Source organism: Sorex fumeus, unplaced genomic scaffold (assembly GCF_029834395.1).
Source record: "Sorex fumeus unplaced genomic scaffold, SorFum_2.1 ptg000051l, whole genome shotgun sequence".
NCBI lineage: Eukaryota > Metazoa > Chordata > Mammalia > Eulipotyphla > Soricidae > Sorex > Sorex fumeus.
The window spans coordinates 11041266-11056876 of record NW_026606108.1 but is presented as its reverse complement, the minus strand read 5'-3'; the positions used below and the strand labels follow the sequence as shown (position 1 = coordinate 11056876).

At 54.0% G+C, this 15611-nt stretch overlaps 1 protein-coding gene across 1 annotated transcript in view; it reads left to right on the top strand.

The window, feature by feature from the left end:
- TCOF1 (treacle ribosome biogenesis factor 1) overlaps positions 1 to 15611 on the top strand; it is a 35681-nt gene that overhangs the window by 4875 nt on the left and 15195 nt on the right. The window contains exons 3-12 of the mRNA XM_056124732.1: positions 597 to 733; positions 4687 to 4760; positions 5935 to 6118; positions 6586 to 6659; positions 8107 to 8325; positions 9658 to 9885; positions 10049 to 10258; positions 10340 to 10540; positions 10853 to 11056; positions 11142 to 11336. Of these exons, the coding sequence (XP_055980707.1) occupies positions 597 to 733; positions 4687 to 4760; positions 5935 to 6118; positions 6586 to 6659; positions 8107 to 8325; positions 9658 to 9885; positions 10049 to 10258; positions 10340 to 10540; positions 10853 to 11056; positions 11142 to 11336 (1726 nt within the window). The remainder of the gene's footprint in view (positions 1 to 596; positions 734 to 4686; positions 4761 to 5934; positions 6119 to 6585; positions 6660 to 8106; positions 8326 to 9657; positions 9886 to 10048; positions 10259 to 10339; positions 10541 to 10852; positions 11057 to 11141; positions 11337 to 15611) is intronic.

The window sequence follows — 15611 nt, the reverse complement described above, 5'->3', positions numbered from 1 at the left end:
TTCCCCAGCCCACCAGCAGTGCCCCCTAGGACCAAGAGAGGAATAGGTCCTGCCTCTTGCTCTAGCCATGGACCTCCAGTTCTCTCCCCCCCCCCCCCCCCCCAAAGGATATGACACTTGAATGGGACTCAGCCTTTTGGGTGATTGTTCTGACAGCAGCCCAGCCTTGCCCCTTGCCCCTGGGTGAGTCACTGGGTGACTCATTTACTGTGCCAGCATGCCCCTCCCCCACCCCAAGATTCTGGCACGATGTAGATAAATGAACAGGAGAGCTAAAATGCTCCGAGGGAAGTGAAACTATAGTGGGGGGCGGGGATAGTCATGGGGCGAACCTGACTGTTAGCTGATGTCTTGGAATGTTTGCAACCTGCTTATTCTGAAGACTGACTGACAGTCGTGCAAACATTCTGTGAGTGAGTGACACGCGGAAAACAGTGTGGCTCTCTTGTTCTCACTGAGCTCAGCTGTTTCCTGGGTGGGGGGCAGGCGGTGAAGTGAGACAAAGATGAGGGAGGTCTTTCTTCCCCAACCTTGGGGAGTGGTCCTTGTGGCCTGGTGGCGTTGCTAGCCCCCCTCCGCGCCCCTACGTCCCGCAGAACCTCAGAAGTGGGCCAGAAGCGCAAGGCTGAGGATGATGCGGCGCTGCTGGCCAAGAAGAACCGCGTGTCAGACCCCGCCAGCAGCTCTGAGAGCTCCGAAGAGGAAGAGGAAGAGGAAGAGGCACCGAGAGCTGGTGAGAGCCCTGTGTGCCGGGTTTGGTGCTGTGTGGCTCAGCCCGGACCCCTGTCCTTTCGGGCACAGGTCCTAGGATTGGTATGTTCCAGGGGAAGGCACCTGAATTTTCTCCTTCAGTGAGCCCTGGGGACCTTTCAGCGGGAAGGTCAGGCAGGCCTCTCGTTTCTATATTGATCCATGGCTCTGGGGAGAGGGGGAGCAGGGAGTTGGGTTTTTTTTGGAGGGTGGCTATATTGTTTTTGGTGTTGGGGCCACACCCTGCAGTGTTCAGGGATCTCTCCTGGAGATGCAAGACCGTACTGGCAGAACCTAGGTCGGTCATGTGCGGGGCAAGTGCCCTACCCACTGTAATCTCTCTGGGTGTGCATCTGAACCCTCCCTCTGCACCAGGTGCTGGGCATCCGGTGGTGAGCAGAAGCCTAGATGTTGTGGTCTCAGCTGGGGTGCATGATGTCACCCCGACAGTAGGGCCCCAGAGCTTTATCTCAAGTCCCAGGTGATTCTGATGAAGATGGGCAGGAATCCGCATTCCCAAAGTGGCCAGAGAGGGGAGTTGTGGCAGACAGCTGTGTGTCAGTTTAGACAGTGCTGGTCTGTGATGATGCCAGAGTACGAGCTAGGCAGGCACTCAGAGGAGGTCATTAGTATTGGGTTTTGGTATTTGAGCCACACCTGGCAGTGCTCAAAGCCTACTGTGGATCTGTGTTCAAGGATCAGTCCTGGTGGGCCTCAGGGAAACATAGTGCTAGGAATAGAACAAGAGTTGACTGTGTATAGCAGTACTGTCTCTCCCACCCAAACAAACAAAAAACACCGTCCTCCCGTTGTTCATCCATTTGCTCGAGCGGGCCCAGTAACGTCTCTATTTTGAGACTTGTTGTGCTGTGTTCGGCAGATTGAATATGTCACGGGTAGCTTGCCAGGCTTTGCTGTGTGGGCGAGATACTCTCGGTAGCTTGCCGGGCTGGAGTGATAGCACAGCAGTAGGGCATTTGCCCTGCACGCAGCCAGCCCGGCCAAGCCGGGTTCGATTCCTCCGCTCCCACCCAAAGTTTTTAATTTTTAAGTATACTCTCGGAGAGCCCGGCAAGCTACCGACAGTATCTCGCCCGCACGGCAGAGTCTGGCAAGCTCCCCGTGACGTATTCAATATGCCAAACACAGTAACAACAAAGTCTCCAGTGGAGATGTTATTGGGCCCGCTCGAGCAAATGGATGAACAACAGGAGGACCGTGACCGTGACCGTGACTTTTGATTATAACATACAGGATTCGTTTGCCTTGCTTGTTAGCATCCCAGGCTCAATGCCTGATACCCCATATAGCCCCTGAGCGTTACCAGGAGTGATCCCTGAGTACAGAGCCAGGAGTGAGCACCACCAGGTGTGGCGCCAGAATAACAAACAAACAAAAAAAAAACAACAGAAGAAATACAAGATTCAGAGCCAGGGAGCCTGGTCAGAGGACTAGAAGAGCATGCAGAGGCCCAGATTTTCATCCCCAGCATCACTCATCATAGTAGCACTTGGCGTGGTCCAGAAGCAGAGCAAATATATATATTATATAATTAAACACATATGTATAGGATTCATTATGGAGTATTATTACTACATATAACCCATAAGCAAAACAAATTCACATGTACATGACTTATTATAGGGTATTACTACTTGCTGTGGCCCATGTCACAGTTGGGGTCCTCCTGTTATTCATTGATTTGCTAGAGCAGGCCCACCCAGTAACGTCTCCGTCGTGAGACTTCTTGTTACTGTGTTTGGCATATTGAATACATCACTGGTAGCTTGCCAGGCTTTGCCATGCAGGTAAGGTACTATTGGTAGCTTGCCGGGCTCTCCGAGAGGGGCAGAGGAATCGAACCCGGCTCGGCCAGACTGGCTGCACGCAAGGCAAATGCCCTACCACTGTGCTATCGCTCCAGCCCGCTGTGGCCCATAAGCAAAGCAAATCTCTGTAATATATATGATTTATTTAGAGTATTCATTATGTAAGATTAAAACATTTTGTTGTTTGGGTCACACCTGGCGGTGCTCAGGGTTACTACTGACTCTGCACTCTTGGTGCTCAGAGGACCATATGGGATGTCAGGGATCAAGCCCAGGTCAGCCGGGTGCAAGGTAAATGCCCCGCCTGCTGTACTGTCCTCAGGCCCCTGTCACATAAAATTTAGCAAATTACACTTTCATTGATTTTTTTAAACAAGTTTTCAGAAGATAAATGTTTGAGATCAATACTGAATATATTTTACAACGTGCTTGATCTTTTAAAATTACAAAGGCAGGCCAGAGAGGTAGCACAGGAAGTAAGGCCCCTGCCTGATTCAATCCTACATATGCTCCCCCTGAGCACAAAGACAGGAATAGGCCCTGAGCACTCCTAGCTGTGTCTCAAAGACTCAGAAATAAAGTATAAAGGCAAAAGGTGTTTGTTTATTTATTTACTTATTTATTTTGGTTTGGGGCCATACCTTGTGATTGTCGGTTGTTATTCCTAGCTCTGTACTCAGGAATCACTCCTGGCAGTGCTCAGGGGACCAGATGGGATGCTGGGGATTGAACTCAGGTTGGCCACATGCAAGGCAAGCACCTTACCCATAGTACTATCCCTCCAGCTCCAAAACATGTCACTTTTAACCGTGGGAAAGTATAGAGAGGGAAAGTGGGAGGTTTCAGAGTCTCCTGCCCTGCCTTCTTACCTCAAAGGGCATCTCCTGCTGGGTGGCCTTTATACTCCTCCTTTTCATCTCTGTTACCCAGATGCCTGTATACTATTTAAAACACCAATTGTCGGGCTGGAGCAATTGGAGTACAGTGGGTAGCACACTTGCTGCTGACCTGGGTTTGATCCGCAGCACCACATATGGCCTCCTGTGACCAGCCAAGAGTGATCCCTGAGCACAGATTGGGGAGTAAGCTCCAAGCAGCACCCCAACCCCCCCAAAATATTGCTGGGTTGGAGAGGTAGTACAAAAGGAGATTAAAGTGCTTCCTTGTGTCCTGCTGACCCCAGCCAGCATCAAGGTATTGGTGCAAAAAACCAAAACCAAGTAAACCCCAAAAAATCTCCACAAATTGCAAAACTGCTTACTGATTGGCTCCTTGATGTTAATGAATGTTTAAAGATATGATCATGGAATTGTGATTACTCTTGAAATCATCCTCACCGAGAAACAAGCTGAAATATTTGTGTGCAACATCACCCAATATTTAGCATGTCTGCAGAATAATGCTCCGTGGGAAGGTTGATGAGGGGACCGTTGAAATCGGATTGATGATGGGTAGAGCCGGGGTTCAGTGTACTTCCTCTGTCTGTGTGAATGTATTCAGTGCTTTGCATAATGTTATAAAAAGAGATGGAGTTAAATGCCAGAAGAATTAGATCATGCCATTCATCCTGGCAACCCTCTCTTTATTTAACAGCATACCTTAGGAATTGTTCCTATAAGCTCTCAAGGGTTACAGCCCCATGAGTCTGTGTATCATAGCGTCTGACTGCGTCCAGGTGGCCTACCGTCAGCTGCCTCTCCTCTGAGAAGCCACCACAGTTCTGAGGAGCCGCCTCAGGACCTCTAGCAGGCTGCTTGGCCACTGGGCAGTGCCCAGGGTCTGCATGGGTGGGCTGAGTGCAGTAGCCTGTGCAAACTGCGCCCCCTGGAGTTGTGCAGTGATTGTGGCAGTATGTGGCAGCACTGTGTGCAAAGCAAGCCCCTTTTCTGTGGGGGCCTTGGTGTACCGTGCCTGCAGGAGTTGGGATCCAGCGGGATGCAGACTGTCTTGCTCCTGCCGGGTCTGGCTTGCAGCTCAGCCTTTGATCTAAGTGTCATGCCACGAAGACATCTGCCCCAGGGAAACTGACAGGTGAGCTGAAACCTGTTTGTTGGCCATCGGGAGGAGAAGCTCACCTGGCTCAGCCATTGTGTTTTGTGTCTTGCAGCCCCAAGATTATCATTGACCAACTCCTCAGCTGTGCGGACAGTTCTGTCTACAGACTTAAAGGAAAAGACCCCAGTGAGTAGGATGAAGCCTTCCAAGCGGCCGCCCGCAGTATCCCAAGGGCCGGGCTGCTTAAACTTTTCCCACACATTTTCCCCAAGGAAATTTTTGTGACTCTGGCTGTCTAGGGGTGTAAATTGGTATGTGAATCATAAATTCACTTTAAAATGATTTTTGGTATTTTTCACAGTGCCCACCCGCAGAATAAGTGGCTGGGCTGTCAGGGATCGTGCCCTCTGTCAGAGGACATTGTCCAGCTAGGAATCGAATCCCAGCTGACGTTGCCAGCTGTGTGCTCTAGATGAGGGGCCTGAGACCCGCTGGAATAGGCTGTTTCCTCCTTTGTTCCCACATTTGCCTGTTCATTCAACAAGTCAGAACATTCAAGTCAAAAGAGTAGGGAGTAAGACCCCTGTGGTTTTGGAAGCTCTTAAGCATCTCAAGACTGCACAGTATTGGGGCTGGAGCGGTAGTACAGCGGGTAGGGCATTTGCCTTGCACGCGGCCAACCCAGGTTCGATTCCCAGCATGCATCCCATATGGTACCCCGAGCACCACCAGGAGTAATTCCTGAGTGCAAAGCCAGGAGGAATCCCTGTGCAGCGCTGGGTGTGACCCAAAAAGCCAAAAAAAAAAAAGACTGCAAAATATTTAAAAAGTGGGAAATGGCGCTAGAATGATAGTACAGTAGGGAGGGCATTTGCCTTACACGAGGCTAACTCGAGTTCAATCCCTGGCATCCCATATGGTCCCCCAAGCACCGCCAGGAGTAATTCCTGAGTACAGAACCAGGAGTAACCCCTGAGCATCACTGGGTGTGACCCAAAAAGCAGGGAAAAAAAAGCGGGGAATGACTTTGTGGTCATTGTAAAGAAAGGAGCGTGTCCTTGCCACTGTCTGGGCATCAGCAAGAACGTGGACAGTCGTTATGATGGACGATAATATCCACAGCAGATTGCTGCTTAACATCTACTGATTAACGATTACATCCAAGCCTTGTAATTGGGAGGGAGGCACCATTTGGTGTTTTTTTTTTTTTTTTTTTTGCCCCACTTTCCAAAGGAAGAAACAGATTTAGGACAGTGATGTGCCCAGATTCACCTTCGGGGGGAAGTGGTGGGGTTGGGGTGTGCTGTGGTCTGGCCTTGTTTGGACTGGGTTCCTGTCCCCGCCGCTGCCGCCCTCCCAGGCAAAGCCCAAAGCCAGCAAGATGGGGAACTCCACGGCCCTTCCCACACCAGGGAAGACGGTGGCTCAGCTCCTCTCCGGGAAGTCCCCCAGGAAGTCATCAGGCCCCTCAGCGGACACCGTCTTGGTCTCAGAAACTGAGGAGGAGGGCAGCGTGCGAGCCGCTGGCACCCCTGGCCCGCCCGGTAAGGAGTCCCCTTCAGGCTGAGAGGGGCTTGGCCGCTGCTTTGGAAAGCTCGAAGACATTCTGGAACCCAGAAGGTCATCCCCGTGCCATCGAGGGCCCTGCTCAGGCTGGGCACAGGAACCCAGTGGTCTTTGTCAGGAGCCTGGTGGGCGACATCTGGGCATTCCCTGGCCGCTGCTTTCTGGTGCTTTCCTGCTGCTTACCTCAGAGAGCTGGACGCTGAGCCAAGGTCCAGGGCCCCCTCAGTCTCTCCTGTGGGCCCTGCATGGCTCCATGGGACAGTTTCCTTAGCCCGAGGTGCGGTTCTGTGAGTGTGGGAAGTTCCTGTGACCCTCTCAGGGAACGTGCAGGTCCCGCGGGGGGCTCTTATATAGGTGGAGCTGAAACTCAGCATCGGGTCTGGTTGGAACTTGGGTGGGTGCCAAGGGTGGCCCTCAGTGTTCTCACCCCCCCCCTCCCCCCCAGGAGTGACATCAGCAGGCCAAGCCAGCAGCTCCAGTGACGACACTTCCAGTTCCAGTGACGAGACAGACGTGGAGGTACTGGCCCGGGCCCGGGAACTGTGCTCCCTGCGTTCACTCGCCTGCAGGCTCTTGTGCTGTGCGAGTCACTGCCCTGTCTGTGAGGCAGGGAAGGCTTCCCGGGAGAGGTGGCACTGGAGCTGGACATTGTCACATGGGGGTTCACAGGGAGGCAGGTGCGGACCTGGTATTCAGGCAGAAGAGATGCATGAGAACCAGAGTGATTGTACAGCGGGTAGGGCATTTGCCATGCATGTGACCAACCCGAGTTTGATCCCCGGCAATCTGCACGGTCTCCCGAGCACCACCAGGAGTAATTTATTTTTAAATTTTTTTATTGAATCACTAAAGTACAGTCACAGAGCTTTCATGATTGACTTTCAGTCGTACAATGATCAAACACATTAGCAGGGGTAATTCTGAGTGCAGAAGCAGGAGTAACCCCTGAACATCACCAGGTGTGACCCCCACCCCCTTCCTACACACACACACACACACACACACACACACACATACACACACACACACACCAACTGCCTAAGCAAAGGCCAAGATGTGTTTGGTGGTGGTTGAAGGGAGGGGTGAGGTTAAGGTCCCAGGCTCACTGGTGACAGCCAGACCCTGGCACTTCCTCACACACCCTCCGGACTGTTAGTCTGTGGCCTTGATCCTCGGCTGTGCTGGTGCAGGAGCCCAAGTGGAGAAGACCCTCAGTTGTGCTCGAGGCTCTGGTTACTCGGAAGGGGGTATCAGAGCCTTTTGGGCAGCATGGCTGGCATGGGCAGAAGGGAACTCAGGAGGGTGGTGCTCAGACGACCAAGTTCTCCAGGGAGGGCATGTCTTGAGACCTGAAGCTCAGGGCCCAAGACACTCACAAGCTTGGCCAGCGAAGGCCAAGATCTCTCACACCGACCTGCTGGCCATGGACACATGCAGCTTCAGGTCCCTGGGCTCCCGGATCCCAGCAAGGGGGCATAATTCATCCTGGCTGGTAGCAGACCCAGATCCCAGAGAATCACGGGAGGTTGAGACAACAGTGGAGGCCCCAAGCAGTGCTGACCTTAAACCCTTCCCAGTTGTCGTCCCAGGCCTGGGAGGAAAGTCCCTACAGTGATTGAGAGCGGCCGCCCTGTGTGGGCACAGATGCTAAGCGCTGCCTGTGAGGCCTCTCTCAGCTTCCTGTCTGGGCTTGGAAGTCTTAGCATTGGCCTCTCTGAGTGTCTATCCTTTTGGGTGGTTTTGATTTGGGAGCCTCATCCCATAGTGCTGGGGATCTCTCCTGGCAGGCGCTTGGGACCCTCGCAGGTGCTGGGGGTGGAATCCTTTCCCAGCTGGGAAAGGGTATGAGGGCAGTGTCTGCTTGGGGGTCAGAATGGTGATACCGAGACAGCTTGCAGAAGCCTTGGGCCCCTGGGCCCTCCGGGGTAGGACTCGCTCCTTCCCTGATTCCTGTTTCTTGCCCCAGGTGAAACCCTCAGTGAAGGCTCCCCAGGTCAGAGCTTGCCCAGCACCTGTCAAGGAGTCTCCAGGGAAAAAGGCCACCCCTGCCCCTGGGAAGACAGCTGTGACACCCCCGGCCAAGCTGACCGGGGTCAACAGGGCCGTGAAGCAAGAAGTGGACTCTGAGAGCACCGAGGGGTCTGAGAGTGAGGAGGAGGGGGCCCCTGTGGCAGCTCCCAGCCAGGTGAGGCCCAGAGGCTCCCCCCAGAAAGAATGCTTGGAGACCCTGTGTAAAGACACCCTAAAACCCATGCAGGAAGCCCCGTAGGAGGCCATGCAAGGCCCTGGGCTGGATCATTGCTGACGCTGCTCTCTGAACAGCTGTTCCGCGGGTGCCCCTGGCAGAGGCCTGCGCCCCAGCCCCAGCCTCTGCCCGAGCTGGTAGCGCTGCTCTGGCCCCAGGGAGAGACGGGGCTTCAGCTGCCTGGTCCTCTGCCAGATGTCAGCTTGCTTAAAGACAGGAGTCTGCTTCCCTCCCACTGGCTGAGACCTGTTGCCCAGGCCTGCAGCCCAAGGAAGGGCAGAGCAGAAGAGCGTAAGACAGGCTGATGGCGGGACTGGAGCAGTAACACAGCGGGTAGGGCGTTTGCCTTGCAGCCGACCCAGGTTCAAATCCCAGCATCCCATATGGGGTTACTCCGAGCATTGCCAGGAGTAACCCCTGTGTATCGCTGGGTGTAACCCAGAAAGAAAGAAAAAAAAAATAAAGACAAGTTGATGGCAGGGCAGGTGGGCAGGGTCTCACTCGGGCAGTTGATCATGTCAGAGCCAATAAGGTGGGGAGAGTGTCAGCTTGCTGTGCTGAGGGGCCGTCCAGGAGAGACAGGGAAATGCAGACCCAGGGCAGGAGGGGGATGGTGGGAAGGGCCCCATGTCATGGTCCCCTTCCAAGAGTGAGGCAGAGGCAGGTGTCACAGTGTCCTCAGTGGCTGCTCCCCCAATGTCTGTCGTGTAGCAGCCGTCGTTAGGGGCCCGGATGGGGCGTCGGTGGCGTACTTCGTCCTACTTGTTGGTTCAAGGTTGGAATCATGGTGGCAGGCTGGGGGTGTCAGCGCCCAGCCAGGGGTGCCTTCAGTGGATGGGTGAGGGGGGTCAGGCCCATGGACACCTTGTGTCTGGCCGGGCAGCCGTGCTGGCTGTCTTCCTGCGGCGCCAGTGCACGAAGCTCACCAGTCCTCACTCTGTCCCCCCGTTTGGGACGGCCACATTCTGCTCCTGCGGTTCTTCCATGCTTTGGGGCAGCCCTGAGCTGCAGGGTACTCGGCAGGGGACAGGCTGCTCCCCCCCCCCCCCCAGCCCTCCTGAGAGGGAGGCCAGGAGCAAGGGTGGGGGCGGGGGCAGAGTGTGAGATGATGGGTGACAACCAGAGGGTTGGGCAAGCAGTGCTGGCCCCAGATGGGGCCTGAGAGTGGGAATGAGATGAGCAGGGGGTCTTGGCGCCCAAAACAGCCCTGGACCCTGTCCTGAAGGCTTCCACGGAGGGTGGGGAAGGAACACACCCCTGCTGCCTTCCCAGGAGAAGGGCGGACAGCCCTTGGAGAAACCTGGCCAGGCCCGAGGCGCCCTGGGAGTGATGCCTGCCAAGGGGATGCCAGGAAAAGGAGTCGCGTCAGCAACCCCTGGGAAGCCCGTATCAGCCACCCCCAGGACCCTGCCCGGGAAGCCAGAGGAGGACTCGGAGAGCAGCAGCAGTGAGGAGTCAGACAGCGAAGAGGGGGCTCCGGCCAGCACGACCCCAGTTCAGGTGAGCCCCGCTGCCCCAGCAGGGCGGGCCCCTCACAGTTGTGCCTGGGGCTCCCCCCAACCGCACGGAGCCCCTCGCAGCCGTGCCTGGGGCTCCCCCACCCCCACAGGGCCCCTTGCTGCCACCCCCAGGGTTCCCTCCGTGACTGCTTCTCTCATTCCAGGCAAAGCCCTCAGGGAAGCCCACCCAGGTCAGAGCTGTCTCAGCCCTCACCAAGCCATCTCCTCGGAAAGGGACCCTTCCTGCACCCACCAACAGGGCAGGGCCTGCAGCCAGCCAGTCCCGGGAGGAGGAGGAAGAGGAGGAGGAGGAGGACAGCAGCGGGGATGAACCGCCCCCCAGGCCAGCTGCAGTCAGAGCAGCCCCGACTCAGGTGAGGTGCTGGGGGTGTAGGCGTGGCAGCCCTGGGCCTGCTCCCGCTGTCCCCATGCACAGACTCCTTCTTCCCTCCCAGGCCAAGTCCTTGGGGAAAAGTCCCCAGAGCAAAGCAACCTCAGCACGGGGCCCCAGCATGGGGCCCCCAGGGAAGGGAGCTGCCCCCTCCACCTCGGCAGCCCCGGCCGCTACACGCCAGGACGTCTCCGAAAGCAGCAGCAGCAGCAGCGATGAGACAGATAGCGACGAGGAGGTGCCCACCCCCGGACCCCCAGCCCAAGTGAGACCCTGACCTGTGAGCCTCTCTGTGCCGGGGCGTTCAGGGGCTCTGCCCTGACCCTCCTGTGTCCTGACATAGGACAAGTCCTTGGTGACAATCCCTTGGGTCCGATTGGCCCCACACCCCACCAAGGGGCCTTCCCAGAAGGCAGGGCCAGGAAGCCCCGTCAGACACTGGGAGGGCTACTGCTGCCCTGATGCCAGCCCGGGCGAGGCCTTGTGCCTGACCCAAGGGTGGCGGGGGGCTCCTCTGAGGAACAGTGGGGTGCCACTCCCAGGATCCTCCTCCAGCTTCTGGCCGTGTCCCCTTCAGGTAAAAGCAGCCCTGAAGACACCTCTGACCCAGGTGTCTCCGAGGAAGGGCACCCCCGCGACCCCTGCACCCGCCAAGGGCAGCACTGCGCGAGCAGGCACATCGGCCTCCCCTGCTCTGGCCAGGGGCCCCCAGAAGCCAGAGGACTCTTCAAGCAGTGAGGAGTCCGAGAGCGAAGAGGAGATGGCTGTGGCCGTGGGCCAGGTGAGACCAAGGAAGGGCTCTTGGGGTCTGGGCTGGGCCTCCCTGGGCTCTCGCCGCAGACATGTGTCTCTCCCGGCCTTTCCAGGCACAAGCTCTGAGGAAGAGCCTCCCCGGCAAAGCCGCCTTGACGCCCACCAAGGCGCCCCCGGGCCAGGGCACCACCTCCACGCTTCCTCAGAAGGCCGGGCCTGCGGCAGCCCCAACCAAAATGCAGGTGCCCGAAGACTCGACGAGCAGCGAGGACTCAGACAGCGACGAGGCAGTCAGGATGCCAGCCCAGGTGAGGGCACCTGCCCCCTGCGCCACACTGAGGCTGGGGAGGGGGGTGGATACACACACAAAAGTCTTCGGGGCGGCTCTGCTCAGCCCCCCTCCACACTCAGGCTCTTCCTGGCACATTCTCGGTGGCATTCTGAGGTGACCTGTGTGGTCCAGGAACTCTGCTCTTCCTGATTCCGGGGGTGTTCTCGAGGGCCTCTGCAGGGTGGCTGCAGGCCGTAGAAGGTCTGAAGAGTGTCCGGAGAGGGAGGAAGCGGTGGATTTAGCAAAGATTTGCAGGTAGAGGAGCGGCCTACGGCAGGCTGAGGGGTGGTACGGGTCTGGCTCAGGTGGGGTGCACTCTGGCAGGATCATTGGGGCATTCTTTTTTTTATTTTATTTTTATTAGTGAAACACCATGAGGTACAGTTGTAGATTTACAAATTTTTGTGCTTGGGTTTTGATTATACAATGATCAAGTACCCATCCCTCCACCAGTACCCATTTTCCACCACCATGGATCCCAGTATCCCTCCCACACCCCATCCCCGCCGTCCCACCCTGCCTCTGTGGCAGGGCATTCCCTTTTGTTCTCTCTCTCCTTCTGGGTGCTGTGGTTTGCAAAAGAGGCATTGAGTGGCAATCATGTTCAGTCCATATATTGGGGCATTCTTACAAGTGACAGAGGCCAGGTGCCGGAGAGAGCGCTCGCCCAGCATACAGCTGCCTGATTCCACCCGACTTCCCCATGTGCTCCTCCAAGCCCACCAAAGACTGATCCCAGAGCACAGAGCCAGGAGTAAGGCCTGAGCACGCTGAGTGTGGCCCAGAAACAAAAGTGCTGAGTCCAGAGGCCTGTGCGCTTGTCTGTGAGCTGGAATCCTCCCGAAGGTCTCACCTGCCGCTCAGCGAGCTCTTCACCCTCTCCCTGCTGAGAACCAGTCCTCTCCCGCCCGAGGGAAGCTGCCCCCTGCTCTTCACCCACCCACTGTTTATTATTTTTAATTGTTTTTTTTTTCAATAACCACCCAGAGATTAGTCATTTCTTTCCCCCGTCTCAATGCTCACGTTTCTTTTCATGTTTTGTTTGGGGGCCACAGCCTGTGGTTCCCAGGGATCACTCCTGGCTCTGTGCTCTGGGATCACTCGCAGACGGGCTCAGTGGCTATACGGGGTACCGGGGATTGACCCTGTGTCAGCTGTGTGCTGCACAGATGCCCTCGCCCCAGCACCCCTTCCTGCAGATTTCCTTCCTTCTTGTTATCTGTGATTCTGGCAGTAGGTTTGGTCTCATTCTGGAATGGGCTCCTCGCAAGCCGCACCTATCCCTCCGCACTGCGCCTGAGCCTCCCGGCACTGTGTGCTGAGTGAGTGCTCATATGCCTCCTGGGAGGCGAGGCTGCACCTTCCAGGAGCTGTTTGGTGAATCGTAGCTCAGCCAGACAGGGCCAGAGAGGTAGCACAGCAGGTAAGGCACTTGCCTTGCATGCAGCTGACCCATTTGAGCCTCGGCATCCCATGCGGTTTCCAGAGCACTGCCGGGAGTAACTGCTGAGTGCAGAACCAGGAGTAGCCTCTGACCATAACCAATTGTAACCCAAAAAATAACCCTTTCCCACAGTATTCTGTCCCCCACAGTGCACTCTGGGTCCATATTTTCTCTCAACGTGAAAAGTAAAGCCACACTTCTCTGTAGGAACCTGCCGACCTTAGAGCCCTGCCAGAGACAGTCTCCCAATTGAGGGATCTGAGTCCGAGACAGGGGAGGTAAGAGGAATGTGGTGACTGGCTCTTCTTGCCTTCATCGGAGGCAATGGGATAACACCCATCCCTCTGCTGAGATATGGGACTAGGTGAGGAGGTGCCACGTCATCTCACTCTCAAAATCAGAATGTCCTCAAAACTGGGGACCACTCTGCTCAGTCTGGCAAGAGTCTCTAGCTACACGGACACCCACCCAGCTCAAAGCAAACCATCTGTTTGGGATTTGAGGTCCAGAGCAAAGATTATGGAGGGAGGGGGGAGTCACATCCCACAGTGCTCGTGAGGCTGCTCCTGGCTTAGTGCTCAGGGGTCACTTCTGGCCATGCTGTTGAACTCTATGGTTGATGACAGGGAATCAAAACCAGGCCTGACATGCAAATTCTCTGTTTCATCTTGAGCCATCTCTACCTGCCCTTTGTTTATTTATTTATGGTTTGGGTTCTGGGCCACACCCAGTGGTGCTGAGGCCTTGCTCATGGTTTTGTGCTCAGGGATCCTGGAGTGCCACCTAATCCTAGTGCTGCCTTATGGCCCTTGAGATTTTTTTTTTTTTTCTTTTTGGGTCACACCTGGCGATGCACAGGAGTTACTCCTGGCTTATGCACTCAGGAATTAACTCCTTGCAGTGCTCAAGGGACCATTGGGATGCTGGAAATCAAACCCGGGTCGGCCACATGCAAGGCAAACACCCTACCTGCTTGCTATCGCTCCAGCCCCCCTTGAGACAAATTTAAAGAGCATCAAAGACTTAGAGCATCAACGATGTTTCTGGAAGACCATGTGCCAGAGATGCAGAAGCAGCTGATTGAGGGCTTGCTTAAATGCCCTTGGCCGGAAGGATGCGCAGTGCTGAGTATTTGAACAACTGGAAAACTGATGGGGCAGCTCCTGCATCTGACCACTCGTTGCATGTTGAACTTTGATCCTGTGATTTTTATCACATCTGCCTATCAGTCATAGTAGCTTTTGTAAAGTCCTTAGAATTTTCTAGATGAATACCAGATTACCTATAAACTCAGCATTTTCGTCTCTCTATTCAGAGTAACATCGTTTTCTTGCCTGTTTGCAGTAGTGTTGAGTGGTGATGGGGAGTGCACACCCTTGTAGTGTTTCTGGCATCTGGTGTTTCGGGGGCAAAGCATGTGTCCTTTGCGTGTCCTTTGCTGTGAATTATGATGTCAGCTTCCAGTGTTCCGTGTTGACAGAGCTGCCTTCTAGAGTGTTGAGAGTTCTGAGCAGGAAGAGGAGTTAGAGGTTGGGTTTGGGTTTGGGTGGGGGCACATCTAGCTGTGCTCAGGCTGCTGCTGGCTCTTGGTCCGGGATCACTTTCCAAGCAGTGCCGGGGGACGAACTGGACCCAGCCACCGGCATACGAGAACCATTAACCCCGGTAACTGTCTCTCCTGCCGAGAATTTTTACAAGATGCTTTTTCTCAGTGAAACTGATCAGTTTTTTTCCCCCCCTTTGTTCTATTAATGTTCATATATTTATTTTTAGAGTAAATTCCACTTAGTGGTGGTGGATACTCTTTTTTATTTGTTGCTGGATTTAGTTTGCTATCTGATATGTGTGTCTTTAGCCATGAGGAATTGGTCTGTAGTTTTCCTCTGGTGTCTTTGTTTCACTTTGGTATCAGGCTGTCAGTAGCTTTATAAGAGGAGTTGGTTCTTTTTGCTCCTCTTTTTTCTGAAAGAGTTTTCCTTGTGTTGCTGTTATTTTTGTTCGTTTGATTGATTGTTTGGGAGCCAAACCCAGCAGTTCTCAGGGTTTACTCTGGCTCTGCTTAGGGATCACTACTGGCTGGACCATTTGTGGTGCCAGGGATCAAACCTAGGTTGGCCATGTGCAAAGCCAGCACCCTGCCCACTGTACTATCTGTCACTCCAGACTCAGTATTATTTATTAATGGAACTCAACATATGTGGACATCTATACCTGAAAATTTTTGATGTGGAAAAAGATATTTGAGTACTAAATTTCTTTTCTTAATACAGGGCTATTCAGGGTTTGTTTGGTTTTCGGTGTTTCTTTTTCCCCCCCTTGAGTTCATTTATATTTTGCATCATTTGATAATTCTGTGTATAATCACAGTTGTGCTTAGAATCTTGGCCGATTTTTTTTAATCTCATTTGTTGGCATTCTCTCTCTTTCCCCTTACAGTCCTTTCAGTTTCTGTAGGTCTGTAGTAGTATTTTACTTAAATTTTTCCTGTTTGTACCTTCTCTGATTTTTGGCCAGTCTAGTGAAAGACTTATAAATTTTATTGCTCTTTCCCAGAAAGAACTCCCAGTTTTATTGATATTTTTTCTCATCTGTCTCTCTTTCATTTATTTCCACTCTGATCTTTATTATTCTTTCCCCTACTTTGAATTTGATTTGCTCTTCTTTTTTTAGTTTCTGTAGGAGGAATCTTGAATCTTTAATTTTTTTTTATTTAAGCATCAGAATGTACGCGTATAATACTAAGTGAAAGTATTTTATGAACCTCATGTAATAACCTCATCCCATGAATTTTGAAACATTTTGTTTTCG